Source organism: Jaculus jaculus, chromosome 1, assembly GCF_020740685.1.
Source record: "Jaculus jaculus isolate mJacJac1 chromosome 1, mJacJac1.mat.Y.cur, whole genome shotgun sequence".
Lineage (NCBI taxonomy): Eukaryota > Metazoa > Chordata > Mammalia > Rodentia > Dipodidae > Jaculus > Jaculus jaculus.
In genome coordinates, this window is record NC_059102.1 from 248,578,964 (window position 1) to 248,606,954 (window position 27,991).

Consider the following 27,991-nt stretch of genomic DNA (forward strand, 5'->3'; position numbering starts at 1 on the left):
AGGGCCCTCTTTGTGGCTGCAGTTGGCAAGATGGCGCCGGTGGGGGTGGAGAAGAAGCTGCTGCTGGGCCCTAATGGGCCCGCGGTGGCGGCCGCCGGCGACCTAACCAGTGAAGAGGAGGAGGGCCAGAGCCTATGGTGAGGCCGCGGACCGACCGCGGAGGGCGCGGCCGGGCAGGGAGCCGGACCATGGGCAAACATTGACGGGCAGTCGCGGGCCGAGCCGTCCAGGGCGGTCCCCGGGCTGACCGCTCTTGCCATTGTCGTCGCAGGTCTTCGATCCTGAGCGAAGTGTCCACCCGCGCCAGGTCTAAGCTGCCGTCGGGCAAGAACATCCTGGTGTTCGGTGAGCGGCGAGGCACTTCTCTGGGGCGCTGGGGTGTGCCCTTCCCTTAGGTCCCATCCTGGTCCACCTTTGCAGCCTCCGGGAGGGGCGTCACGGGAGGCCCCGGCAGGACAGCCCGAAAGTCCTCAGCCTACCGGTCCTGACGGCGGGATGCAGCTTCTTTTGGAGAGCCCAGTGGTGCGGCATGGGAGTTGGTGGGGGGGCACATTCCTTCAGTCAGATTTGGCCGCTCCATGGCCTTGACTTGCATGCACCACGTTAAGCCCTTCGACTGAAGTTGAGGATGTGAAGAAGGGGAAGAACAGGTGAAAAGGCTGGTTAGAGAAGGAAGGAGAATGAAGTGATTTGGTCTTGTAGCTGTGGGAAGATGCCACAGGAGCCTTCCTGGGTGTTCACGAACAGTGCACAGAAGTACAAGGGACTCGGCAAAGACCGTCAGGCCTGGTGGTCAGTCTTGGGAATTTTCCGCATCACTCTTGCCCTCACTACCAAATACCTGAGTCGGTTCATTTAAACTTTCTGGCCTTAAGTGCATTTGCACCAGGAACCCATTTGTGCTTGTCACTGGAACAGCACAGATATCCTAGACACTGCAAGAGAATCTCAGTCTATCCGGGTGTGGTGGCGCACACCTTTAATCCCAGCACTTGGGAGGCAAAGGTAGGATAACTGCGTTCGAGGCCACCCTGAAATTACATAGTGAATTCCGGGCCAGCCTGGATTAGAGTGAGACCCTAACTCAAAAAACCAAGAAAGAAAGAAAAAGAAAAAACCCTCAGTCTAGCTGTTATGTTATGGTTTCACCACATTTTGCCTGGCATGTGCATACTGTTGTGGGCGCATCACACTGCGTGGTGGCGTTGAAAGAGAACTTTTGAGATCTGGCGTTCTGAAGTGTATAAACAGTGGCATAGAGGTAACAGGAGAATATGGGGTTTGGACATTGTCAGAAGCCTCGCAGCCGGTGCTATAGTATGTTGGGGCAGATAATGAAATGCTAACTTAATACTATTACCTGAAAGCTCCTGATTTTCACCGGCTTTTTATTTTGTACCCATCCTAACCCTCATGTCTTATTAATCAACTGTCTTGGTAGTTTCCTTATATTTCTGTTCTGGTGATGACCACTGTGGTAGATCTGTGCCTTAGAAAGATAATTCAGGTTATATAGAGAGTGGTCAGTAGCTCAGAATGAACAGAAACTGAAGTCAGCCTGACTTGTTTTCACTGTGGTCTAGATGAAATATGGATGGCCTGATGGCTAAAGAGGATCTTTGATTTGTGGACTGCCTTTCACTTCTCATGTTTTTAGTAAAACCAGCAATACCTCCTGAGGCTTGGTGGTAGTGATTCTACTTGATGTTTAGAAGTGTTTTTGTTTTTGTTTTTTTTGCTTGGGGAGGGTACTCATTGGTCCAAGATGAGGAAACACTTGGTAATTACTGAGACGGTACTTAGGAGTTTTGCTCAGGTCTGTAATTATTTTTTTTTTCCAGTTTCCCAGCCTTTAGAATGCTTGTGAAGAAGTACTAGAATCAAAGGTGAATAAATAATACTTAGTCTCATTCTGACTCACAATTATGAAGACTTTCTTAGTTCAGTAATCCTATACTTCAAGGTTGATTGTGCTTTGAAGATTTTCTTTCTTCCTTTTTCTTTTTTTTTTTTTTGACTTTTCTTGTGGTAAATGTTTATTTTATAAGGAATTAGCTCCACTTTTTGCTTTCATTTCATCAGATGCATGTCTTAGGAATTATAGGTGGGGCTGGTGGATTTGCCATAGTTTTTACTTTGTGAAGTAAGGAAGACTATAGTAGAATATCATTTTAGATCTTGGAGTTTGCTACCTTTGTCCCTTATCCAGTCGTTCATGGAGCAAAATCTGCTTTATTTATGAGAGCAGATGAGACCTCAGCAGGCTTTGTGTGAGAGTCTTAGTTGTTCTTTGAATCAGTGTCATGACTTGTTATCCTTATCTAGAAAAATGTACAGTACATCTTTGTTTTCTTGCAAATGTCATTTGTAGGTGAAGATGGTTCTGGTAAAACAACTCTCATGACTAAACTACAAGGAGCAGAGCATGGCAAAAAAGGAAGAGGCCTAGAATATCTCTACCTCAGCGTCCACGACGAGGACAGAGATGGTAAGTAAAGTGTTGATCCATGGTTTGGGGTACACAGGGTGTGGTGTGTGTGTTTGTGTGTGTGTATGTTTGTGTGTGTGTGTGTGTATGTGTGAGAGAGAGAGAGAGAGAGAAGGGGGGGGAGAGAAGGCCCTATGGGTTGGTGTCGGTGGTCTTCCTCAGTTGCTCTCCACTGTATTTATTGAAGCAGAGTCTCTCAGTTGAACCCAGAGTTTGCCAATTCAACTAGGATAGATAGCTAGCTTGCCTTGGGGAGGGGTCCCCCATGTGAGGACCACTGTACCACCCAGAATTTATATGGGTACTGGGGACCCAAACATGGGTCCTCATGCTTACGGGAAATGCTTTACCAACTGAGCTATCCCACAACCCTAAATTACACTTTATATTTGCCTTTCCCTATTAAAATACTAATTATTATGATATAAGGGTGTTTATATAAAGGTCCCTTATTTTCCTATTGCTGAGCTAAAGAAGTTAAATTTAAGAGCCTTCCCAACATCTCCAAGAGCTGCTTAGTAGAGGACACGAATAAGGGTTCCTTCTTATTTGTTTGCTGTGTGTGATGTGATATATAGGCATGTGTATATGCTTTTGTGGTACTGCATTTGCTCGTCTGCAGCAGGTGCTCATCTGGTGTGGCTGAAGCAGAACATCAGGTGACCTGCTTCCCCTGTTCTCATGTTGAGCCAGAGTCTCTTACTGATACTGGAGTTGACTGTTAATGTGAGCTTGGACAATTCCTTGGTCTCTGCTCCCCTTTGTGGGACTGAGGTTACAGGCATGCCACACACAGCTGTTTCAGGTCCCTGCAGGCTCTCATGCTTGTGCAGGAAGTGCAGCTAAGCACCAAGCCATCTTTCTAGCTAAAAAGTCTCTTAGAAGCTTAGAAACCTTCATTTTATTAGTACTAATTTAAAGCCCTAGGAATATTAAACCTGCTTCCTTCCCCTGACTTTGATTGCTGAACACTCCTTAAAGGACCTAAAAGGAAGGTAAGTGGTAGTCTTGGTGTCAAGGCCTCTCTGTCTTGTGTCAGAAAGACAAGCTGATATCTGTCTAGGCCAGTTGGAGTCTATGCTTTCAGGACAGACTGGACCTGAGCCAAACCTAGAGGACCGTACATGTTTACATGGCATGTCTATGTCTTTTGCTTCCTGTCTTTGTAGGCACCATGGTTATTATGGAAAGAACTTGGGCTTTGGAGTCAGGCAGAACTGGTTCAGAATGTCACTTCTGTCTTCAGCAGTTATGTGGTTTCTGGTAACTAATACAACCACCCTGCACTTCAGTTTCTTCATGTGAATAATGGGATGGTGGTGCATATTTTGCAGGTGGACAGAATGCATGAGTTTGTTTCGGGTATAATGGAGCACTGGAAACATGGTGATAGCTTTCATACCTTTTTACCAGCTCCTTATGAAATAACAAAACATGGTGTAGATACTCCGACTCTCTATATCCTCTTTTGTTTCCAAGATGGCATAAGCAGATTTAAGACTAAAGCATCATAGTTAATATATTTAGCCATCTTTGAGGAAAGTACATGTTGGCATCAATTTCAGATCCCTTTTGGATTACCTTAAAACCTTTTAGGTTTCTGCATTTGTAGGACTCCTTTTTAGACTGTCCACTTGCAAGTCCCTGTTCAACAAGAATTGCACTTAGCTATGGTTTCTTATGTATCTTTCAGCCTTAGTCTTTGAAAGTAGGTGGTGTGACTGGGTTGTAAGTCCACATTTCACAGGCCATCACACAGATAGAGAAAATAGTCTTTGGCTTGTACCTAGGTTTTGGTGACGTGACATGTCAGTGGACCTCTGCATCCATGCTTGGAGGACCTATCACACGCTGTATAGGATATGTATAATCTCCAGGTATATTGTGGGTAGTACAGTGATAAGAACAACTGAGTAAAGGAACTAGGCCTACTGATGGATAGGCATACCTCACACTTTTGAGTACAAAGCAGTATCTACCCCTCCTCCCCCAGGTAAGGTCTCACTCCATCTCAGGCTGACCTGGAATTCACTATGTAGTCTCTGGGTGGCCTCGAACTCATGGCAATCCACCTACCTCTGCCTCCTGAGGGCTGGGCTTAAAGGCATGTGCCACCACGCCCAGCTTCTGGCTTTTTATTTTATTTTATTTTATTATTTTATTTTATTTTATTTTATTTTTTTGGTTTTTCAAGGTGAGGTCTTACTGTGGCCCAGGCTGACCTGGAATTCATTATGTAGTCCCAGGGTGGCCTCAAACTCATGGTGATCCTCCTACCTCTGCCTCCCGAGTGCTGGGATTAAAGGCGTGTGCCACCACACCCAGCTCCGGTTTAATTTTTTTAATGACTAAAAATATCCTATTAATATGGAGAATTGTCTTCCATAGCTCAGTTATCTAGGTATGATTTTGGAACCATGTACTTCATTAAAGGTTAGCTCTTGGACATTATGAGTGTATGTTTGAACGTTTTATTATGGAAACTGAGGCATTTGTAAAGTAGATTAGTGTCATACACAACAATGTATATATCACCTGGCTTCAACTATTACCAGTTCTTGGTCAGTTGGTCAGTTTTATTTCAGTTATAATGAAGTTCTGCCTTCATTCCACCTTGGGTTTTTTTTTTTAATTTTAAGAAATAGTATTTTTTTTTTTTTTAATTTTCAGAAAGAGAGAGAGGGGGGCAGATGGAGAATGGGCATACCAGGTCCTCTAGCCACTGCAAGCGAACTCCAGACACATGCACCACCTTGTGTATCTGGCTTACATGGGTCCTAGGGAATTGAACCTGGGACCTGGGTTCTTTGGCTTTGAAGGCAAACACCTTAACTCCTAAGCCCCATACATTAGGTTGTTTTGAAACACATTTCAGGCATTAATTTCATTTCATTTATGAATAGTTCCATAAGTATGTCTAAAAGATAAGGATATTTAGAAAACATAGCTTGTAACAGAATAACTAAGCTTAATATCATCATCATCTAGCAATTCATACCTCATTTTAGATCAGTAATGACTTTTATCTTGGCATTTGACTATAACAATCCTGGCTTTTTAGCACCTTTCATGGTATGTGAATGCACTATTTAGTGTGATTAGACACAAGGAGGCTTGTTTAATCATGGGCTTTTTGGCATTGTTTAATATCTTACAGAATGCTAATATTTTAGGACAATGAATTATTTATTTAGACTGAAACACAGTTGACCAGTTAACACTAGTATATTTGCTACTGGGAGCTAATTACTTTCACTCTGCTCCTTAGAGCTTGTCGAAATATTGTAGCTATATCACATATTTAAAATTTTTGAAGCCTAGGCAGTTCATTAGGCACCAGGGCATAAGATTACTATTCACTGAGCATTTGAGCCCTTTTAGGTTATAATTTCTGCTTCTATTCTTGTGAATTCAGTACTTTCCTAATGCTGTGTAGTACACAGCTTCAGTTTCGCTGAGATGAACTTCCAAACCAGGCACAGTTATGTAGGAAGGGATCTTTTTGAAGCTTACACATCCAGGAGAAGTTCCATATTAGCAGAAAAAGCTGGCCTGCTCTCACAGGTCCAAGCAGAGAGAGAGAAAAGCCACAAGTCCAAAAGCCACACAGCACACTTCCGGAACTCCAGATGAAACTAGGCACTTTGCATATCTTTAGATTGGAATTTTAAACCCACCACCACACCTTAAGATCCACCCAGTGACACCTTTTCCAGCCAGGTGCCTGTAGATCCAACCTACAAACTGATTAAACACTGAAAATATTGGGGGCCATCTACTTAAAATATCACGCTGTTGTTCTTATAGCTATGCTCATGTTCATTGTTGGATGATAAGTCAGCTTTATTTCTTAGATCACACACGCTGCAATGTGTGGATTCTGGATGGAGACCTCTACCACAAAGGCCTGCTGAAGTTTGCAGTTTCTGCAGAATCGTTGCCGGAGACCCTGGTCATTTTTGTGGCAGACATGTCTAGACCTTGGACTGTGATGGAATCTCTACAGAAATGGGCTAGTGTTTTACGTGAGCACATTGACAAAATGAAAATTCCACCAGAGGAAATGAGGGAGTTGGAACGGAAGTGTAAGTAAAATAGAACTTGCTTAATTGAAAAGTTCACTAGTCTCTTTGGATGGCTTGGACCACTTTTTTTCAGTTAAGAGGGTTTACTGGTGTAGTTTATGTTTTGCTTTGCAACCTTGATTACTATTATTCTTGTAATTTCAGTTATTCAAATACTTTGGAAAAGTATTTGTTGAATGTCACAAAACATATTTTCATTGGTTCTTTTAAAATATGAGTCCTACCCAGCCGTGGTGGTGCACGCCTTTAATCCCAATACTCGGGAGGCAGAAGTAGGAGGACCACTATAAGTTCCTAAGTTCCAGGCCTCCCTGAGAATACACAGTAAATTCCAATTCAGCCTGAGCTAGAGTGAGACCCTATCTTGAACCCCCCCCTCCAAAAATAAAAGGTTTTACTTCCCCAAAATGTGACTGATCCTGTGGTTCCTTCTGTCATTCTGTCTGCTACTTCGTATCAGGGTGTAGAAGTTTGTATTGACCTAAGTCCAAGTACTATGTTAGTCATCTTTTTGTAGTTGTAACAAAGATACTCTGAGGAAAACTTTATAAGTAGGAAACCTCATTTTGGGTCGTGCTTTCAGAGGTTTTCTAGTCCATTTTCTCTTGGCTCTTGTGACTGGACCTATGGTGAGCAGTACATCACGACAGCAAAGCTGCTGTGACAGATGCGAATAGAGAAGGATATTCTTCAGAGGCATATCTGCAGTGCCTCCTTCCTCCTTTCAGGCCCACCTCCTAAGAGCCACTCAGCTAAATCACATTAGTGGGTTTATCCATTGATGAGCTTAGTGCTGTCATGATTAAATCACTTGTCAGTAGCTGGGGACTGATCCTTTCTGGGCATTTTATATTCAGATTCCCAAGTCCATGACTCTGGAATTCCATAAAGGTCCCATGTCCCTTCTTGTTGACAGGTTTACTGATCGCCTTAAATTTAAGACAAACTGGCCTGGAGGGACTGCTTAATGGTTAAGGCATTTGCCTGCAAAGCCCAAGGACCCTGGTTTGATGCCCCCAGGACCCATGTTAGCCAGATGCACAAGGGGTGCATGTATCTGGAGTTCTTTTGCAGTACCTGGAGGTCCTAGTGCGCCCATTCATTCTCCTCCCCTCTCTTTCTCTGTCAAATAATAATTTTTTTAAAAATTAAAACAAACTTTCAGTTTCTTTTTTTTTTTTTTTTTTTTTTTTTTTTGTATTTCAAGGTAGGGTCTTGCTCTAGCTCAGGCTGACATGGAATTCACTTTGTACTGAGATCTCAGGGTGGCCTCGAACTTACGGCGATTCTCCAACCTTTGCCTCCCAAGTGCTAGGATTTAAAGGTGTGCCCCACCACACCTGGCTCCAGTTTCTTATCTTAGTTCATCCAGCAAATATGATTATAGTCAGGAATTGGAAGGTCATTAAAAGGGGTATTATTAAAGTACAACACTATTTTAAAACTTAAGGACATGTGAATCCTTTTGACAACAACTTTCAAATTAAAGGAAGTTTTTGTTATATGTGACTCAGAAGCTTATTTTTCCTTTCTCTTGCTTCTGTGCAGTTACATCAGCTTCTGTCCCCTTGCCAGGAAAATGGGAGGGGCAGGGAGTGGAGCTGGCAGTGGCAGGCTTCTTGGCCAGGATAGGCTTGGCTGAGCCTGGCTTAGTTCCAAAGGATGACATCACTGTCTTTGGTGAATTGATGAGGGCTCTGGGACATGGCACATGAGATCTGCACTTATTTGGCAGACTAGTTCTGAAATTTTGTTGATGCTTTTCAAGTTAAATTTCCTGCTCTGTCTTCCTGTCCCATACTTCATCTTGTCCTTGTCTCACATTAGCTAAAACAGGCAACTTACATCTTACTTTTGTTTTGTTGCATGTTTGTTTCCTGGCTCACCCACATGTGGGTTTAATGCTTATTATGTAGCTCAGCCCATCTGTCTTAAACCACTGACCTTTCTAGATAATGCCTCTTTTTTCTTTTTCTTTTTGTTTCAAAATAGGGACCCTAGCTGGGCATGGTGGCGCACACCTTTAATCCCAGCACTCAGGAGGCAGAGGTAGGAGGATCACCATGAGTTCGAGGCCACCCTGAGACTACATAGTGAATTACAGGTCAGCCTGAGCTATAGTGAGACCCTATCTGGAAAAAAACAAAAAACAACAAAAACAAAACAATCAAAATAGAGACCATAAAGACAGCTTGTGAGAGTAAGTCTGAGGCTGAAGAGCTGCTTTCAGTCCACTACACATACAGCTTTGTTCACAGACCAATGAGTTAATGCACTGGAGGTTTCAGTTCTCTGAACTAATTTCCTTAGACAGATAACTTTATAAAGATTTGTCAAGGCCTGGAGAGATGGCTTAGCGGTTAAGCGCTTGCCTGTGAAGCCTGAGGACCCCGGTTTGAGGCTCGATTCCCCAGGACCCATGTTAGCCAGATGCATAAGGGGGCGCACGCCTCTGGAGTTCGTTTGCAGTGGCTGGAGGCCCTGGCGCGCCCATTCTCTCTCTCTCTGTGTATTTGCCTCTCTCTCTCTCTCTCTCTCTCTCTGTCACTCTCAAATAAATAAATAAAAATGAACAAAGATTTGTCGAAACAGAAAAGGAGTAACAGCCAAGGTTACTGTTCTTTCCTAGATAAGGAACATGTTTAACTAATACCAGGTGCTGTTGTAGGTGCCACGGATACAGCTAACAGGATGCCTCTTCTTGGGTAATTTATGGCACAAGACATGGTCTTAATTATTCATGTCTTGTGTCACTTCAGCATGTGACACAGAACCCAGGCAAACAATAGCCTAAACAAGCCTGAGGTGTTTTTTTTTAAGATATTTTTATTTATTTGAGAGAGGGAGGGAAGGAGGAAGGTGGAGAGAGAGCAAGAGAGAGAATGGGAACACCAGGGCTTCCAACTACTGGCAAACACAATCCAGATACATGAGCCATCATGTGCATCCAGCTGACATGGGTCCTGGGGAATCAAACCGACATACTTGGGCTTCTTAGGCAAGCGCCCTAACTGTTAAGCCATCTTTCCAGCCCCCCCTTTTTTTTCATTTATTTATTTGACAGCAACAGAGAAAGAGACAGGTGTGTGTGTGTGTGTATGTGTGTGTGTGTGTGTGTGTGTGTGTGTGTGTGTGTGTGTGTATATATATATATATATACACATATATATATATATGGAGAGAGACAGAGAGAGAGAGCGCGTGTGTGTGCACGCATGCACTCATGAGCCAGAGGATGGGTGTGCCATAGCCTCTAGCCACTACAGAACTCCAGATGCATGCGCCCCTTGTGATTCTGGCTTACGTGGGTCCTGGGGAATCGAGCCTCAAACTGGGGTCCTTAGGCTTCACAGGCAAGTGCTTAACCGCTAAGCCATCTCTCTAGCCTGCCCCCCTTTTTTTTATTATTTTTATTTTATTTGAGAGAGAGGGAGAGAGAAAGGGCATGCCAGGGCTTCCAGGAACTGCAAATGAACTCTAGATACATGTGGCACCTTGTGCACCTGGCTTATGTGGGTCCTGGGGAATCGAACCTCAGTCTTTTTGTTTTGCAGGCAAGCACCTTAACTGCTAAGCCATCTCTTCAGGTGTCCCCCCCCCCCAAAGCCTGAGTTAGGAAAAGGAGAGAGAACATTACAGGTGGGCGCGCACACCTTTAATCCTAACCCTGGGGAGACTATTAGGAGGATTGCCTAGTATTTGAAACCAGCCTGGGGTTACAGAGCAAGTAAGCTAGAGTGAGACCCTACCTTGAAAAAAACAAGCAAGCAAAAATGTTTGAGACCTGTTCTGTGTGGATGACAGAAAAATATTGTGCACTTTTCTGTAGGTCCTCAGAAATGTTATTTACATTTAGTGAACATGTTTGGTGAAAGTAAATAGCCTTAGACTCTTTTAGTCCTGTTGGACTTCCTAAGAAGGAAGAGCTTCCTGTTGGCTCCTCTGGCTGAAAGGAACTTTAGCAGTAAGCAGTTTGTTGAGGCCAGCCTGGTCTACATAGTTTATTCTGGTCCAGCCATGACTACATAGTGAGGTCTTATCTCTAAACAAACAAAAATTTAACCATCATGTGAGCTTTGAAATACTCTTAACAAAAGTACAGGTCGGGCTGGAGAGATGGCTTAGCGGTTAAGCACTTGCCTGTGAAGCCTAAGGACCCCGGTTCGAGGCTCGATTCCCCAGGACCTACGTTAGCCAGATGCACAAGGGGGTGCAAGCATCTGGAGTTCGTTTGCAGTGGCTGGAAGCCCTGGCATGCCCATTCTCTCCCTCCCAACCCCCCTGCCTCTTTGTCTGTAGCTCTCAAATAAATAAATAAAATAAACAAAAAATTTTTTTAAAAAATACAGGTCAGTTGGGCCTGGTGACATATGCCTTTAATCCCATCACTTGGGAGGCAGAGGTAGGATCTCTATGAGTTTGAGGCAACCCTAAGACTACGTAGTGAATTCCAGGTCAGCCTGGACTAAAAAGTGAGACCCTACCTCAAACAAACAAAGGAACAACAACAACAAAAAAAAAAGTACAGGTCTATGGGTCTTGTGGTCACTTGCCTTAACTGTGACCATTGACCACTCAGCCTTCAGGTCCACTTTAGCCAAGGTATGTGCCAAGAAGTAGATGCTGGGCTGGGGAGATGGCTCAGTTAATAAAGTGCATGAAAACCTGAGTTTAGATCCCCAGAAGTATGGCAGTCCCCACCCTACCCCATACACACAATCCTAGAGCTCCGGAGGCTGAGGCAAGATATCTTCAAGGGCAAGCTGGCTAGTTACACTAGCCTACTTGGTATGCTCTGGTCTCAAGTGAGAGACCCTATTTCAATAAAGAAGGTGGAGAGAGTTGGAGAAGTGCCTTCTATGCTAAGCCACTTGCCTGCAAAGCCTAAGGACCCAGGTTTCATACCCCATAACCTACATAAGCCAGATGCACATGGTGGCACATGCGTCTAGAGTTACTTTGCAGTGGCTAGAGTCTCAGGTGTGCCCATTCTTCATTTCTGTCTCTGATAAAAATAAAAATAAGGGAAGATAAAAAAAAATTGAGGAAGATGCTTGTTATCAATCCCTGGCTTCCACATGCACACACATTTGTACTCACATTCAAACATGCATACACATGCCTGTTCACTATACACATACATGCACAAAAAAGCAGATATTATGCCACTGATCCTTTGCTGTGCTAGGCAAGGACAGGCCATGCACATTACATATGAAACTAAAGATCCCCTAAAGATTGTATCTGCAAGAGTGAGGACCAGGAGGACATGTGGTTAGTGCTCGGCAGGCACAGCCTTGTTGTTTACTGCTGGCATACCTTAACTGTATGGAAATGGTATATTCTTCTGGGATTAAGTGTTTTTAGCAAGGTTTTCCAATAAAGACTGACAAGTTGTATTATAGCTTTTTTTTTTTTTTTTTTTTTTTGAAGTAGGGTCTCGCTCTAGCCCAGGCTGACCTGGAATTTACTATGTAGTCTCAGGGTGGCTTTGAACTCACAGCAATCCTCCTGAGTGCTGGGATTAAAGGTGTATGCCACCACACTCGGCTTATTACAGCAATTTTTAATGATGATTACCCATGTTGAAGTAAAAGTTCAACTATTGTGGTATTTTGAAAATGTAGGATATATGAGAAAAGTTGTTGTTTGTGCATAGTATGAAAGTATTTAGGAGTTGGATGAAATTGCAGAAATTAATGTCAGAACTGCCGTTTTGCATCATTGTCCCCAAATCTCTAATGCTGCAGTCACATCTATTCTCTGTCGTGCATAGCTGCTTCTGTTTTGTGCTTGTCACTTTCTCCTTTTTCTAAAACTTAACATATATTTTTATTTGTGTATATAACGCTCTTTTTCCTTCTATAGTTATGAAAGATTTTCAAGATTATATCGAGCCTGAAGAAGGTTGTCAGGGTTCTCCGCAGAGAAGAGGGCCTCTGACCTCAGGCTCAGATGAAGACAGTGTTGCTTTGCCTCTGGGTGAAAATGTGCTGACTCATAACCTGGGAATTCCAGTGTTGGTGGTATGCACAAAGGTAGGTCCAGGGACTTGTAAGCTTGGCTGAGTTTGACCAGCAAACAATCACTATCCAAAAGAAAGATTGAGAAGCTTTAAATGAAGATATATATATATGGGTTTTTTAAAAAAATTATTTATTTATTTATTTGAGAGCGACAGACACAGAGAGAAAGACAGATAGAGGGAGAGAGAGGGAGAATGGGCGTGCCAGGGCTTCCAGCCTCTGCAAACGAACTCCAGGCGCGTGCGCCCCCTTGTGCATCTGGGTAACGTGGGACCTGAGGAACCGAGCCTTGAACCGGGGTCCTTACGCTTCACAGGCAAGCGCTTAACTGCTAAGCCATCTCTCCAGCCCTATATATGTTTTTTTTTGAGGTAGGGTCTCACTCTAGCCCAGACTGACCTGGAATTCACTATGGAGTCTCAGGATGGCCTTAATCCTCCTATCTCTGCCTCCCAAGTGCTAGGATTAAAGGCATGTAGCACCATGCCCAGATAAATGAAGTTTCTTCCTGAGGGAGAACTGGGTTTATTCAGGATTCCTCAAGGTACATTGAATGTGTCAGGGTTCGATCATGCTGTCATATCTCTTGAATAAAGGGGAAGTTTAAAAGTATTTCTGGGTTTCAGTTGTGTCCTGTTCCCAGTCAGAGCCACCCTGTTGCTCAGCTGTAGGATGTGCTCATCATATTATGTTCTTGAGAATGGAATCCTGTGCTAGTGCAGTGGATAGCCATGTAGAGAGTGGGCCTGTCTTCTGCTGGGACCATGTTTGATACTGAAAATAAATGTGAAATGGATGGGCCTATAATACTTATACTTTATGGGTAAACTTTGGCCAAGGATGAAAGAAAAATTCCCCATTCCTTTTACTCTTCTCTTAATATCTGGTGGCAAGGCTTCCTTCTTTGGAGATTTATTTCTAAAGAAGTCACTGTCCCCTCCCCAGCAGAAGAGCAGAAAGATGACTCTCCTTTCCTGTTCCTTTTGTCTCTTGTATAGTGTGATGCAATGAGCATCCTGGAGAAGGAGCATGACTACAGGGACGAGCACTTGGACTTCATCCAGTCGCACCTGCGGAGATTCTGCCTCCAGTGTATCCTAAGGGTGCTGTGTCAGACTCAGGAACACAGGCTTGCCTATCAATGGGTGTCTTCAAAGTCCCTTATCTACCAGAGAAGTCTTTAACTATGGAAAAATTCTATCTTTCTACTAGCTTTCTATTTTACTATTTTGGAATTTCAGGCTTATTTGCTTGTGCCTGTCTTCGGTTACTTTATTTTGTTAATTATTACTGTATATAGTTTGTTTTATAGACAGAGTCTAGCTACATAGCCCAGGCTGGCCTGAAACATCACCATTCCTAACTTGGTCACTTTTTTTTTGTTTGTTTAAATTTTATTTATTTATTTGAGAGGGAGAGAATGGGAGCACCAGGGCCTCTAGCCACTGCAAGCAAACTCCAGATGCATGTGCCACCTTGTGTATCTGGCTTATGTGAGTGCTGGGGAATCAAGCCTCAAACCAGGGTCCTTAGGCTTCACAGGCAAGTACTTTACCACTAAGCCATCTCCCCATCCCTATTTTTTTTTTTTCAAGGTAGGGTTTCGCTTTAGGCCAGGCTGACCAGGAATTCACTATTTGGTCTCAAACTCATGGTGATCCTCCTACCTCTGCCTCCCCAGTGCTGGGATTAAAGGCGTGCACCACCATGCCTGGTGTCACTTTGTTTTTAAGGCTATATATTTGATAGGGTTTTTTGTTTGTTTGTTTGTTTAGTTGGTTGGTTGGTTGGTTTTTAAAGGAAGGGTTTCACTGTAACTCAGGCTGACCTGGAATTCACTATGTAGTCTCAGGGTGACCTCAAACTCACAGCGATCCTCCTACCTCTGCCTCCTGAGTGCTGGGATTAAAGGTGTGCGCCACCTCGCCCGGCTCAATACATCATTATATTAAGAAGTAGCTGACGTGATCATTTAATCACCAAATTACATTTATCATGTGTATAAATCTTGTTAACTTTTTCTTTTATTCAGAGCTTTGTAATTACCAGTCTGGTTATTGTTTTAGGTATTACAGTTGTTTCCCATAGGGTTGTAGGGTTGTGCTGCCCTTTGGGTTCTGGCAGCAGGGTTTTTTTTTTTTGTTTTTTTTTTTTTTTTTTTTTTGTGGTAGGTCTCTCCCAGGTTGACCTAGAATTCATTATGTAGACTCAGGGTGGCCTTGAACTCATAGTGATCCTCCTACCTCTGCCTCCCAAGTGCTGCACCACATGCCTAGCAACAGCTTTTTTACAAAATGTTTTTTATTTGTTTTTCGAGGTAGGGTCTCACTGTAGCCCAGGCTAACCTGGAATTCACTCTGTATTCTCAGGGTGGCCTCAAACTCTTGGTGATCCTCCTGCCTCCCAAGTGCTGGGATTAAAGCCATGTGCCACCATGCCCGGCTCCCTAAAAATTTTTCTATTTTTATTTATTTATTTGAGAGAGAGAAAAAAAAGCAGAGAGGGGTCATATAGCTAGAGAATGGGCATGCCAGGGCCTCTAGCTGCTGCAAACAAACTTTGAGGTATATGTGCTACTTTATTCATCTGGCTCATGTGGGTGCTGGGTAATTAAGCCTAGGTCCTTTGGCTTTGCAGGCAAGTGCCTTAAGCATTAAGCCATCTCTCCAGCCCTGGCAACAGCTTTTTGAGTCTTCCTTTTTTTATTTCAGTACAAAGCAAAGGTGGTTCATGTGTCATATTCTCATACCCTGGAGTAGGGGTGACAGATGGGTCCCTGACACTTCCTTTGAGTCCATTAACTTGTTGACCTTTGTCTCTATGCCAGCATTAAGGTATGGTTGGTGATAAACTTGCTCATTTGTAAGCATCAGCTTGGGAAAGAATCTTTATCAATATGCTGATAGTGGTGTCCCAGGGTAGCCCCAGAGCTACTGACTGCTTCTTGGGAAACAAACTGAGAGATCAAGACACTAGTTAAGTGTTAAAATAAGTTAGCTGCCTAGTCCACAAGCATCAACACACTTTATGTATTTATCTTGGATTCTTTATTCCTATTTTTTTGTTTTTACATTTTTGCTAACTTTTTGTTACTCATATGTTGATTGAAAAAACAGATGGAGCCAGGTGTGGTGGCGCACGCCTTTAATCCTAGCACTTGGGAAGCAGAGGTTGGAGGATCACCGTGAGTTCAAAGCCACCCTGAGACTACACAGTGAATTCCAGGTTAGCCAGAGCTAGAGTGAGACACTACCTCAAAAAAAAAAACAAAAAAAAAAAACCAGATGGGGCAGGAGAGATGGCTCAGCAAGTGAGAGCACTTCCCATGCAAGTCTGAGTGCCTGAGACCACCTGAATTTGATTCCCCAGTATTCATGTAAGCAGCTGGGTGTAGTCACACATGTCTATAACCCCAGTCCGGTAGGGAGCAGAGACCTGAGAATTGCTGGGACTCTCAAAAATGGCACCCTCCAAAATCAGTGAAAGATTTTGTCTTAAGGCAGCAAGCAGATGAGTGATGGACTAGGGATATCCAGCATTTTTCCCTGGCCTCTGCATGTATCTACATGGGGCACATGAATCTATACACATGTGCCCATGTAAAAAAAAAAAAAAAAGCCATCAGGTAGCACTTGAAGGATCATACTTGTATGTGATTGGTTATTTCTCTAGCAGTGACTTGGTTTTCCTTAAGCATATTGACTAGATGGAGCTGCCTTGATTTACACCTCCGTGAAGGAAGAGAAAAACCTCGACTTACTGTATAAGTACATCGTTCATAAAACATATGGTTTCCACTTTACCACACCTGCCTTAGTTGTGGAAAAGGATGCGGTTTTTATGTGAGTTCTTCAGAGGTGATGCTTTTAAGCCTTTCTCTTTAGAGTACATTTGCTATTTGTGTTTTACATCTTTAAGTGCTGCTTTTCTCTTTGTGGGTGCTCAGGTTGGACCTGAGAGGTGGTTGATAGATGCAGTTTTCCCTCTCCTCTTCCTTCTGGTTGACTCATTCTTCCTGAGGGTAGTGGATGCTGTAATCAATGCCTATCTTTATTGAGAGCAAATCGCCAAAATGTAAGCAAGCCATTTTGGATACATCTGTTAACTGTGGTGAATTTCAGTTTGGGGATCCTGAGTGTCTGTTAAAGCATCTGGTGACTGTAGGCACCCTATCAGTGTCAGCTGTACTGTGCACTTTTATTTCCAGTATTCACACTGTGGCAGCCTCTGGGATTCATTATCCTGCCAGACACTTCAATACCTGTTTTGTGATCTCATGCCTTTTGTCACGGTTGCATGTGTTCATTTTGCACCTCCTAGGTATACTTAGATTCTCTGTTTGGTATACAGAATGGAATGAGCTATGGTTCCTCTTTTACAGTACAGACTTATCTGGAGAGAAGGGCAGTGTTGGGCTAGTGGAGGAATGTGGCAAGAAGGGCAGGGGAGTGATGCTGGAAGGTGAATGGTTTATCTCAGGCATATTTAAGGGAGGTGGTAGGGCCTCCATGAGGCTGGAGGTGTGAGGCAGGTGCTCCTAGGGAACTGAACAGGTTTGCTTTCTGTAAATTCAAGGAGAGCCTTGGGCTGCTCGAGCCAAATGTCTGCTCTGGAGAACCAACCATTGCAGTCAGACAGGCACCAACTAAACAAACCCAGTGACACAATGTGCCTTTGGAATATTTGGTTTCTAACTCACTGTGATCCTGAAGAATAGCCTGGTTGGATTTGGGGCTGGTCTGGGATAGAGAAGTATTTGTGGCTTCTGGAGGTTATGTGGACTATTGCAGTATCTCAGTTATGGCCTGTCCCTTTGCACTGTCAGAGGCTGTCTGTAGTAAAGTCAGTGAAGCCTTTTGGGAGAAACATCCTGAAGGCACACTTTTTTTTTTGTTGTTTGTTTTTTGAGGTAGGATCTCACTGTAGCCCAGGCTGACCTGGATTTCACTGTGTAGCCTCAGGGTGTCCTTGAACTCTCTCGGCAATCCTCCTACCTCTGTCTCCCAAGTGCTGGGATTAAAGGTGTGTGCTACTTAAGCTTTGGACCAGGAGTTGGGTGGGGAATGGGAGGCTTGTGAGAACAATCCCATGTCAGTTTTAAAAAATATTTATTTATTTGACAGAGAAAGAGGGGTACAGAGAGAGAATGGGCACACTAGGGCCTCCAGCCACTGCAAACAAACTCCAGATGCCACCTTGTACATCTGGCTAATGTGGGTCCTGGGAAATAGAACCTGCATCCTTTGGCTTTGCAGGCAAATGCCTTAACTGCTAAGCCATCCCTCAAGCCCTCCCATGTCATTTTTTTAGAGCTTCTTAAGTGCGGAGATGTGTCATGTAGAACATTCTACCTTTTCAAGAGGGTTAGGTGGGAACACTAGGCTACAGATCAATCTAAAAGAACCTGGGTATCTTCCGCCCTGTTTGTTGAGTACCTAGGTAGGAGCCTCAAGGCCTCCTTGTATCAACTCTGGTGTGGGTTCCAGGATGGATGTAGGCCTTGCTTGCCCCTTATTTTAGGAAACATCTTCCCACATCAGCAGTATTAGTAAATCACTGTAAGATAACTGTTATAAAGAAAAGTTCTCATGGAGGGACAACCTGCAGGATGGGAGCCAAAGCCCAAGAGTATCAGTCCCCTCCTGAACTCTAGGCCCCATTGGGTCTTGCTCTTGTGGGTGGATTTGTAAGAGATTGAGGCTGCCATTGGAGCAGTGTGTTGTCAGGTCTCTCACTGACCTCTTAGGCCTGAGGCCCATGAGTGTCACATGGAGCCAGACTGCCATGCTTATCTGATAGGATAGTCCTGTGCATTTTGGCTTATGTATTCAGTACTGCAGACTTCATCAGCAGCTATAGACTAGATCTATAAGAAAGGACCTCACCCAGGTGTCCCTGCTAATCCAAAGTGTGCTTCAAGCATGTGGGAAGGCAGTCCCAGGAAAAGTAAACTAATCCATGCCACTTCACCTTTAGACCTGCAGGTTGGGACAATGAAAAGAAAATAGCTATTTTACATGAAAATTTGACAACTGTGAAGCCAGAAGATATGTATGAAGACTTTATTGTAAAACCTCCTGTGAGAAAGGTACCCATATTAATCACATGGTGATTTGTTTTAATTTTTAAAATATTTTAATTCACTTATTTACAAGACAGTGAATGAGTGTGGGGTCATAAGTGCCTCTTGCCTCTGTAAGCGAACCTCAGATGCATGTGCCACTTTGTGCATCTGGCTGTATGTGGGAGAATTGAGCCCAGGTCAGCAAGCTTTGCAAGCAAACATCTTTTAACCACTGAGCCATTTCTTCAGCCCAGTTTTGGTTTTTGTTTGCTTGCTTGTTTGTCTGTGACAATCTCATGTAGCCCAGGGTAGCCTCAAACTCACTGTATAGCCAAGGAGGTCCTTCAACTGATCCTCCTTTCACCATCCTCAGTGCTACATATGTGTACCACTACACCTGGCTTTTTAGGTATTTTTTAATGAATGGAGGGAGGGTCGATAAAGAACTAGGTCCTTCTTCCACTGTAGGAAAAAGGGAGGGTGGGGAACCTTTTTATTAGCCTTTAAAATGAGATCTGTTGTTACATGGGTGGCTCAGGTTGGAGGGATGTGAATGATAGTGTGCCCAATGGAGCTGGGTGGCATTTTCCATTAAATCTAACAGTGCTGCCACCACCTCTGAGTTGGTTGCTCCTAGAATCTCCTGAAGATGGTGAGCTGGAGGTGGGGATGTTGTTTAGGACTTGCCAGATTAAAAAAAAAGTCAGTTGGCTACATGCCATGGCTACTTTTGGTAGAGGAGTCTATGCCAGGCTAGAAAAAGTGTTAACTGCATGTTCAGGAAGGATCTCTTAGGCCCATGTGAAGGCTGAGCCCAAGATTTTCCTTGCAGCATGAGTTTTGACAGTCTTTTGGGAATGTTCTTGGCCTTGGACCACAATGTGTGAATCTCTTCACAGCTGGTCCATGACAAAGAGTTGGCAGCAGAGGATGAGCAGGTGTTCCTAATGAAGCAACAGGTAAGCCCAGTGAGATGAAAGAGGGGCATATGCATGGAATGCCAATTCCTGAGGTGGAGGTGGGGCTGTCTGCATGTGAGGAATCCCAGAGAGTTTGCAGAGTTGCTGAGGTTGAGACTAGTCACCTTGAAGCACCTGCCTTAGGATGCCTGTCTGTCTGCCTTATTTAAGTATCTTTTTTAAAAAATTCATTTATTTAGCTGGGCGAGGTGGTGCATCCCTTTAATTCCAGTACTTGGGAGGCAGAAGTAGGAGGATTGCTGTTAGTTCAAGGCCACCCTGAGACTACATAGTGAATTCCAGGTCAGCCTGGATTAGAGTGAAACCCTGCCTCAAAAAAATTATTTGAGAGAGTAAGTGCACCAGGGCCTTCAGCCACTGAAAATGAACTCCAGACACATGTGCCACCAATTTACGTGGGTCCTGGGGAATTAACCTGGGTCCTTGGCTTTGCAGGCAAGTGCCTTAACTGCTAAACCACCTCTCCAGCCCTTAAGTATCTTTTTTAGTGTTATCTTTTTCATTTGGAAACAGGTTTTTTGGCATCCTGGCCTCACTTCCATCATTTCATATATCCCCACACAGCCTTGTGTATTTTTATACAGTTTGTAGGTGAAAGAACAGGTTGCCCGAGCTGGTGGGGTTTTGTTTCGTTTTGAGACAGCGTGGGCCCAGGCTAGCCTCAAATTTGATATGTAGCAAAAGATGACATTAAAGTGCTTATTTATTTATTTTTGAGGTAGAGTTTCACTCTAGCTCAGGCTGAACTGGAATTCACTGTGTACTTTCAGGGTGGCTTTGAACTCACAGCCATCCACCTACCTCTGCCTCCCGAGTGCTGGGATTAAGGGAGTGAACCACCATGCCCTGCTGACACTGAACTTTTTTCAATGGAAATACTTTCATTTTACTATTCTTTTGTTTGAAAAAATTAAAATAATACAAAATAATCCATCATACTTCAAAATTAAGCTACAGTTAATGAACAACACCCAAAAGGACTGCAAGTGAAAATACAATTCTGTTTTATTACTAATTTTCCTAGGGGAAAAGCATGCCTTTCTTTTCCTTTCCTTTCTTATCCTTTTTTTTTTTTTTTTCCAAGGTAGGGCCTCCTTCTAGCCCAGGCTAACCTGGAATTCACTGTGTGTTCTCAGGTTGGCCTTGAAGTCACAGTGATACTCCTACTTCTGTCTCTGTGCTTAAGGGTGTGTGCCATCACGTCCAGCTCTTCTTTCCTTTTTTTTTTTTTTTTTTAAGAGAACTTTTGGTCCTTCTGCCTCCACCTCCCAAGTGCTGAGACTACAGGCTTGTGCCAGCACACCTGATTTTACACAGTGCTAAGGAGGTAACCCAAGACTGCATCCATGCTAGGCGAGCACTCTGCCAGCTGAGCTACATCCCCAGCCCCAAGCTGACAGTTTTGAACACAAACCCAGTCTTCATTTCTCTCTTACTCAGATTATTGCTAGATATGTTATTACCTTAATAAGGTTACAAAAAGGTCTTGGTATGTTTTGATAGTTTTTTTTCCCAACTCTTTCTCCTTTCTGTGGCCTCCTTGCTTTCTTAGCTTCAAAATTAATGACTTGGGTGTCTATCAAATATCAAACACAGGATTTAGATTTTTTTTTACATAGTGTAAAACATGACATTATTGGCTCCCCCTAGTGGAATAGTAGGAGTAAGTTTTTCTTTTTAAATATTTTATTTATTTGTAAGCAGAGAGATAGACAGAGAAATGAGTGTGCCAGGGTGTCTAGCCTCTACAACAACTACAGATGCATGTGCCGTTTTGTGCATCTGGCTTTATGTGGGTACTGGGGAATTGTTCTCGGATTGTTAGGCTTTGGAGGCAAGTGCCTCATCTGCTAAGCCATCTCTCCAGCCCCAGGTATAAGTTTTTCTTCAGACCTCAGTGCATGTTACAGGCCTTGGTTAATGGCCAGTTTGTCCCTCTCTTCGCAGTCACTCCTTGCAAAGCAGCCTGCCACGCCCACAAGAGCCTCCGTGAGTACCTTATATCAGAGGGCCATGCCCAGTGTTACAAGTGTCTTCATACTTTATTTTTATTTTATTTATTTTTATTTTTTTAAATTTTTATCAGCATTTTCCATGATTATAAAAAATCCCATGTTAATTCCCTCCCCCCCACTTTCTCCTTTGAAATTCCATTCTCCATCATATTACCTCCCCATCGCAATCATTGTACTTACATATATACAATATCAACCTATTAAGTACCCTCCTCCCTTCCTTTCTCTTCCCTTTATGTCTCCTTTTTAACTTACGGGCCTCTGCTGCTCACACAGAAGCCCAGTCATCTGTAGCTAGGATCCACATATGAGAGAGAACATGTGGCGCTTGGCTTTCTGGGCCTGGGTTAGTCTTCATAATTTATATCAATATTTGTTAGAATGTATGTGGGATTTTGTATTTTAAAAAGAATCTCCCTAAAGGCCCACAGCCAGGAACATAATAGAATCTCAGGAAATGTTTGAAGGACTACAACTGAGAACAGAGTAAGCTGGGTTTGTTACCCTATTTGATCTTCTCAAGAGAAACTGAGGCATAGAAAGAGACTGAGCTGGGAGCAAACTACTATTCCTATACCCTGTGCTGAAATCTGTGTAGAAGCATGTGCTGATTTTGGAATTTGTATTTCATTTTTATGCCTATGTGTGTGACCTGGGTTGGTTTTGGACTTAGGAATCCCCTGCAAGAGGACCCTCTGGTTCTCCAAGGACTCAGGGCCGTGCCGGGCCAGCCAATGTGCCGAGCGCCTCCCCAGGCACATCAGTAAAGAAGCCAGACCCAAACATCAAAAGTATGTATACTGTCACTAGGCTACGGTTGGCCCTAGGGTAGCCGGAACTCTTAGGTAGAAAATCAAGAAAACTGGGCTGATGTTTTCAGCAATAGAGAGGTGGTTTTCTACTTCTCTGTCATAGGGAGGAGTTATGGGTGTTAGACCAGGGCCTATTCCTGTGTTAGAATTGATAACCTGTGCACCTGGTTTTGTGCAAGATCCTGTGTACCTTCAGAGAAGCATGTGAAGTGGGAAATCACTTTGAAATGTGTATTGAATCTTTGGCTTAACTTATGTTTGTATTACCACTGTTTATGAGTTATGAGACCTTCTCTCCTTTTGTTCTTATCAAACTAAATTACTAGTTTAAGCAGCTGTTATCCTCGCTTCTTATTGATACCCAAAGATGCCAGCTGCAACAAAACTATCAAAACAGAATTTTGTAATTCCCTGCATGTTTGGTGAACATCTACTTAGGATATGAACTTTTTTTGTTTGTTTTTGAAGTAGGGTCTTACTCTAGCCCAGGCTGACCTGGAATTCACTATGGTATCTCAGGGTGGCCTTGAACTCATGGTGATCCTCCTGCCACTGCCTCCCAAGTACTGGGATTAAAGGCGTGTGCCACCACGCTCGGCTGGAAATGAACTTTTCATAGTAGCTTTTCATAAAGCTTTGAAAAACGCTACCCCGAGGGCAAAAAAAATCATGTGGAACACAGGTTGTCTTTATGCCCCTAAACAGGTGATAATCCTGCCACCACTTATTTAAATGAGCAGTATTGCTGTGCAAGGAAACATAGTGAATGTAGTCAGTGTACTAGGAAGGTGATAGCCACAAATTGAGAAATCCTTGTTTGAAGTTATCCCCTTTGAGTGATACCTGTTTTCTTGTTTTGTGTGTGATTGTTTCTTAGATAATGCAGCAAGTGAAGGAGTGTTGGCCAGCTTCTTCAATAGCCTGTTGAGTAAAAAAACAGGCTCTCCTGGAAGTCCTGGTGCTGGTGGGGTGCAGAGCACAGCTAAGAAGTCAGGTACCAGGGAACCTTGGTGGCTGCCCATTGATGAGAGGATGGGGAGGCAGGCAGCAATGAGTACCTTCACATAGTCTAAAGACCTTTGGTGTTCTAAACAGTCACACGAGGAAGTAGATCTGCACTACTAAGCAATGTGCCATGATTTCCATAGTTTCCTTTGTACATGTACAGTATGATTTTATGTATATTCAAGCAGTTGAAGAGTCCACTCTCCACTGGAGTTCATGGTCTATTTAATTATATGTGGGGCCTTAAAAGAGTTTGTGTTTGCTCCATTCTCACTAGCCTTGCACTGAGCTGGAGTCTGTGAACCTAACTTTTACTGGAGGGTCATCATCTAGCACACATATAGCTCTTTTCACATGTTACTCTCTCTGGTAGTTCATTCACCTGTCCTTCCAGATAGACTCATAGGACAAGTCTTTCTTGAAAGGCTCTGATACCAAAAAAAAAAATTCTTTTGGAATTGAATATTTTTTCAAGAAGCTTCACAACTGTTTATTTTACTTTTTGCTTTTTTTTTTTTGTGAGGCAGGGTCTCACTCTAACCTATGCTGGCCTTGACGTCACATTTAATCCTCCTCCATCAGCCTCCTGCTTACTGGGACTAAACACATTCATTCCATGCCTGGCTTCCTAAAGGAGTCCAGGTTGACCTGTAATTTACTATGTAGTCTCAGGGTGGCCTTGAACTCACGGTGATCCTCCTACCTCTGCCTCCTGAATGCTGTGATCAAAGGCATGTGCCACCACACCCGGCTCCTAAAGGATATTTTAAAGGGATCTTTGCTTCTGATTTTTCATTGGTCATAAGATATAATAAAGTATTTTTCCTAATTGATGTTTCCAGAATAAAGGAGACAATTAGATGATCATTCCATTCTAAGGGTAGCATGGGCCTCCAGCAGCTTCTAGTTTTTAGGGACCCAAGAATCTGGACTTGTCCTCAGCTGTGGCCTAGTAGTTGTCCCTTACCAGACATAGGAGTCATTTTTCAGGCCCCAGATAATGTTTGACAACAGAAAAATATGAACACCAACTTTATGGAGGATTGAACTGGCTGGCCTTTGTCTCGTATTACTGAACATGATATTTCTCTGTGAGTTGTTCTAAACTGGAAATGCCTTTATGATTGTTTTTATGTGGTGTTGGGGATTGAACCCAGGGCCTTGAACATGTTAGGCAAGTTTTCTACTAGAGCTGTACCCCTAGCTTGTGAGTCAGTCTACTGTAATTAGGAACAAAACCTGAATACTGATAGGGCCAAAGAAGTAGTTTATTGCATGCCTGAATCTCAAATGATGACCTCCAGGGAGATGGCTGTGCAAGAGCACACGGGTTGGGGGTAGGAGAAGGGAGGGTTTTCAGAACAGCTCTTGTGTTTGGCACAAAGACACCCCATCCCTTGCCAGTAGTATTTGGGGGCTGGCTGGATGGGGGGCAACACAGACCAGTGACATTTGCAGTTGACAAGGAATGAGTTAAACTCTGTCTGTGATCCTTGAAACAAAGTTTTCTTACTTTTGAAGTTACTATCAACAATTACAGATGCCTGTATAATGTTTTAAAAACTCTTTCTTACATTGCTGCTTTCTCTCCCTCCTACCCTCACCCCCCACCCCTTTACCCTCTTTTAAGGACAAAAGACTGTTTTGTCAAATGTTCAGGAAGAACTGGATAGGATGACTCGAAAACCAGATTCCATGGTAACAAACTCGTCAACAGAAAATGAAGCCTGATCCTCCTTTAAAAGTGCATATGTCAAACAACCAAATAACTATGTATATTGATCTGCTAAGACCAGGACTTTTCTGATATGGCACACATGCTATCAGTTTTTTGGGGTAGGGGAGATGAACTTTTAAAAAAAATACATATTTCATTGGCTTGTCTGAGTGTGAAATGCACATTTAGGAAGGTTGTATGTCAGGCCACTTGTTAAGGATGACCCTTGGACTCTCAAGCCTGTGATTCTCTTGTGAGAAGTGAGTGCAGTTGGGTTTCTTGGTAGAGCAGAGAAAGTGGATCTGTTTTCTACTAGGGTGAAGCAAACAAGACTGGGATTGATCTGATGGCTGTCTGACCAGTTTGGTTTTAGCAGATTCATGTGTTCTTGGGAAGCAGATTAAGTAGCAGAAAGTCCAGGAGAAAGAGTTCAGGAGAATTGAGAGAAGTGATGGTGGGGAAGCTGAATGTTGAGGGAGGTGGAGGAAGGAGGAGATGAGCAGTGTTATTAAATACTGTGTGTTCAGTAGGCGTCGAATAATATTATTTGACTTAAAATTAGAAGTATTTCCAAACTAAACACTAAGCAAAATGGGAATTAGGCTTGTCCTGAATATATCTTTAACTATGGAAGATACATTTTGTGTGGGGTGCCTGAGTCAGGTGGAACTGGCACAGGTGGCAGAGGGCAGCTGCCCAGTACCCACATGCTTGGCCCAAGCCATATCCTTGGGAAGATGCTGGGCTCCATGCATGCACATCCTGGAGCAGGCAGTCACTGAGCAATGTTCAAAAGACAGCAGATAGTAAATTAGTTTACTTTGAATTGTACTTTTTAAGTAGCTCCTGCTTTGTTTTTAAAATTTTTTTGAACTACCACAGGCTGGCCTACTAATAGAAAAAGGGGTATGTGACCTCTCATTTTATTATAATGGCAATGTGCTATGGAAAGTTGGAGGTATAATGTCATTGCACTCTGGTTAATTGGTTATACCAATCCCTGCCTTATAGACTGTGGTAACCTTCATAGAGTTCCACTGTTACAAAAGGGTATTGGTTCTAGTTCCCTGTGATCAGTGCTATCATATGATCAAATGTGTGGGGTTTTTTTATATTGAAAATGATATATTTCTTTTATGTTTTTCATAAAATGTAGCATTTCTTTTCTTACTGAAATGAAATGTTCATGTGTCTGCCATTTAGGGCACATTCATGCACATTGTCATGTCACACCACCATTCTGGGAATGACTTCTGTGGATTTTAAATGGCACTTTTGATTTTATATATGACACAGAGCATGTAAATGCAAACACTACCATTAATTTACTGTGTAAAAACATTTGTTGTCTAAACCAAGGGAAAAACCACAGTTCACTGAATGTGGAGTTTACTTTTTTTTTTATATGAATGTTTGTTGTACTCTGTCTCTGCATAATTTCCCTAATGTCATTACTTTCACATACCAGATTTGACTAACCACTAATGTAGGACTGGGCATAATTTAACATCCTTTGTTACATAACAAGACTCTTATTAAAGCTGTCTTGGATCATTTTTGTAAAAGTCTGAACACTGTTAGGAGAAAGCTGAGTATTTACTTGTCTTTTAGCAAAAAGATGTTTCTTGTGCCAGTTTTATTGTTAAAATATACTATTTTTTTCTTTTTAAAAACCACATAATATTGTGGCTTCCAGTTATCAGGTTGTCTAGGTGGCAACAGAAAGCTGACTGAGGAATGATAGTTGTGATGGAGTGACCTTTAGATGCTAAAAAGCTTATGGTCACATTGATAGTAGGGTAATTTAGTCTAACAGTCAGTGGCACAATGAGTGACCTCAGAAACAAGGGATTCTTGGAAAGGCATATGCCTAGGAGGGGTATATTATGGTTTTAAATTTTAATGCAAAAAAAATTGTTTTAAAGTTATCATTTGAACTGTTAAGCACTTTTTGTGTCAATGGAAAATGTTTTAAAACCGATGAAATGCTAAGATACTGGTCTTGTGGAGGAAGGTTTCTTGGAGACCACTTTTATTCTCTTGACAAATGGATGCTCCTGGTATCAAAAGAAACTGATGCATCGTTGTCATGTGCTCAGTGGTTGCCAAAGTCTACCAGCTTTGGGGAGCTTCAGGGTTCTTTTGGGGGTGGGTTTGAAGAAGGGAGATAATTTTCGTTATTTTAGGATTTTTCAGGCATTGGAACCAAAGGCCAAATAATAAGCAGCCTTTATTTTTTAAATTCTTTTTTTTTTTTCAGAATACACTTGTTTGGTAGACTGTTAAAGACAATTTTATGACTATTTATACACATTGTAGTGGTTACATCAGCTGTTTGTCTTTAAGTGGGAAAATTAAAAATAAGCCCAACCTAGAAGGTATGGCTCAGATAAGGGCTATGGATTGGTCTTTACTAAAAATGTAACAAGTATGCTGCTAGATTATTATGTTTTGTTTGCACTTTTTTTTTGTGATTGGCATTTTAAAACCAGTATTTAAACTGAAGACATTGTTGTATTTTATTAATTTGATGAAGTTGAAAGTGACTGCTCCGTACATCATGACCTTAACAATGTTGATGCTGTAAATGAAAGTTCACTGTCATCTAGATGCTAAATTCATTGGTGTTTTTGACTTAAAATTAGGACTACAGATGATCCCCCACCAGCCTTAGTCCAGGGGTGTGGCTCTATCTGGGTGCAGTATGCAGTCATGTGGAACCTTGCTTTCTAGTGCTGGAATAAAAGATGTCTCTAATTGCTGGCTTCAATAAACATGAATCCAGACTGATTACAAGTT

At 42.8% G+C, this 27,991-nt stretch overlaps 1 protein-coding gene across 1 annotated transcript; it reads left to right on the forward strand.

The window, feature by feature from the left end:
* Positions 1-7: 7 nt before the first annotated feature.
* On the forward strand, positions 8-27,983 carry Dync1li2 (dynein cytoplasmic 1 light intermediate chain 2). The gene is made up of 13 exons (XM_004663478.3): positions 8-137; positions 272-345; positions 2,372-2,488; positions 6,343-6,573; positions 12,442-12,611; positions 13,598-13,691; positions 16,306-16,441; positions 18,576-18,687; positions 19,563-19,622; positions 21,591-21,632; positions 22,332-22,449; positions 23,348-23,464; positions 25,106-27,983. The coding sequence occupies exons 1-13, from the start codon at positions 31-33 to the stop codon at positions 25,204-25,206; spliced, it is 1,479 nt and encodes a 492-aa protein (XP_004663535.1). The 5' UTR covers positions 8-30; the 3' UTR covers positions 25,207-27,983.
* Positions 27,984-27,991: the final 8 nt, after the last annotated feature.

Bases quoted from the DNA above. Each gene is read 5' to 3' on its own strand.
- Dync1li2 (XM_004663478.3), top strand. From the start codon at position 31: ATGGCGCCGGTGGGGGTGGAGAAGAAGCTGCTGCTGGGCCCTAATGGG. The intron at 346-2,371 runs GTGAGCGGCGAG...TGTCATTTGTAG, and splicing joins CAAGAACATCCTGGTGTTCG to GTGAAGATGGTTCTGGTAAA. The intron at 22,450-23,347 runs GTATGTATACTG...ATTGTTTCTTAG, and splicing joins GCCAGACCCAAACATCAAAA to ATAATGCAGCAAGTGAAGGA.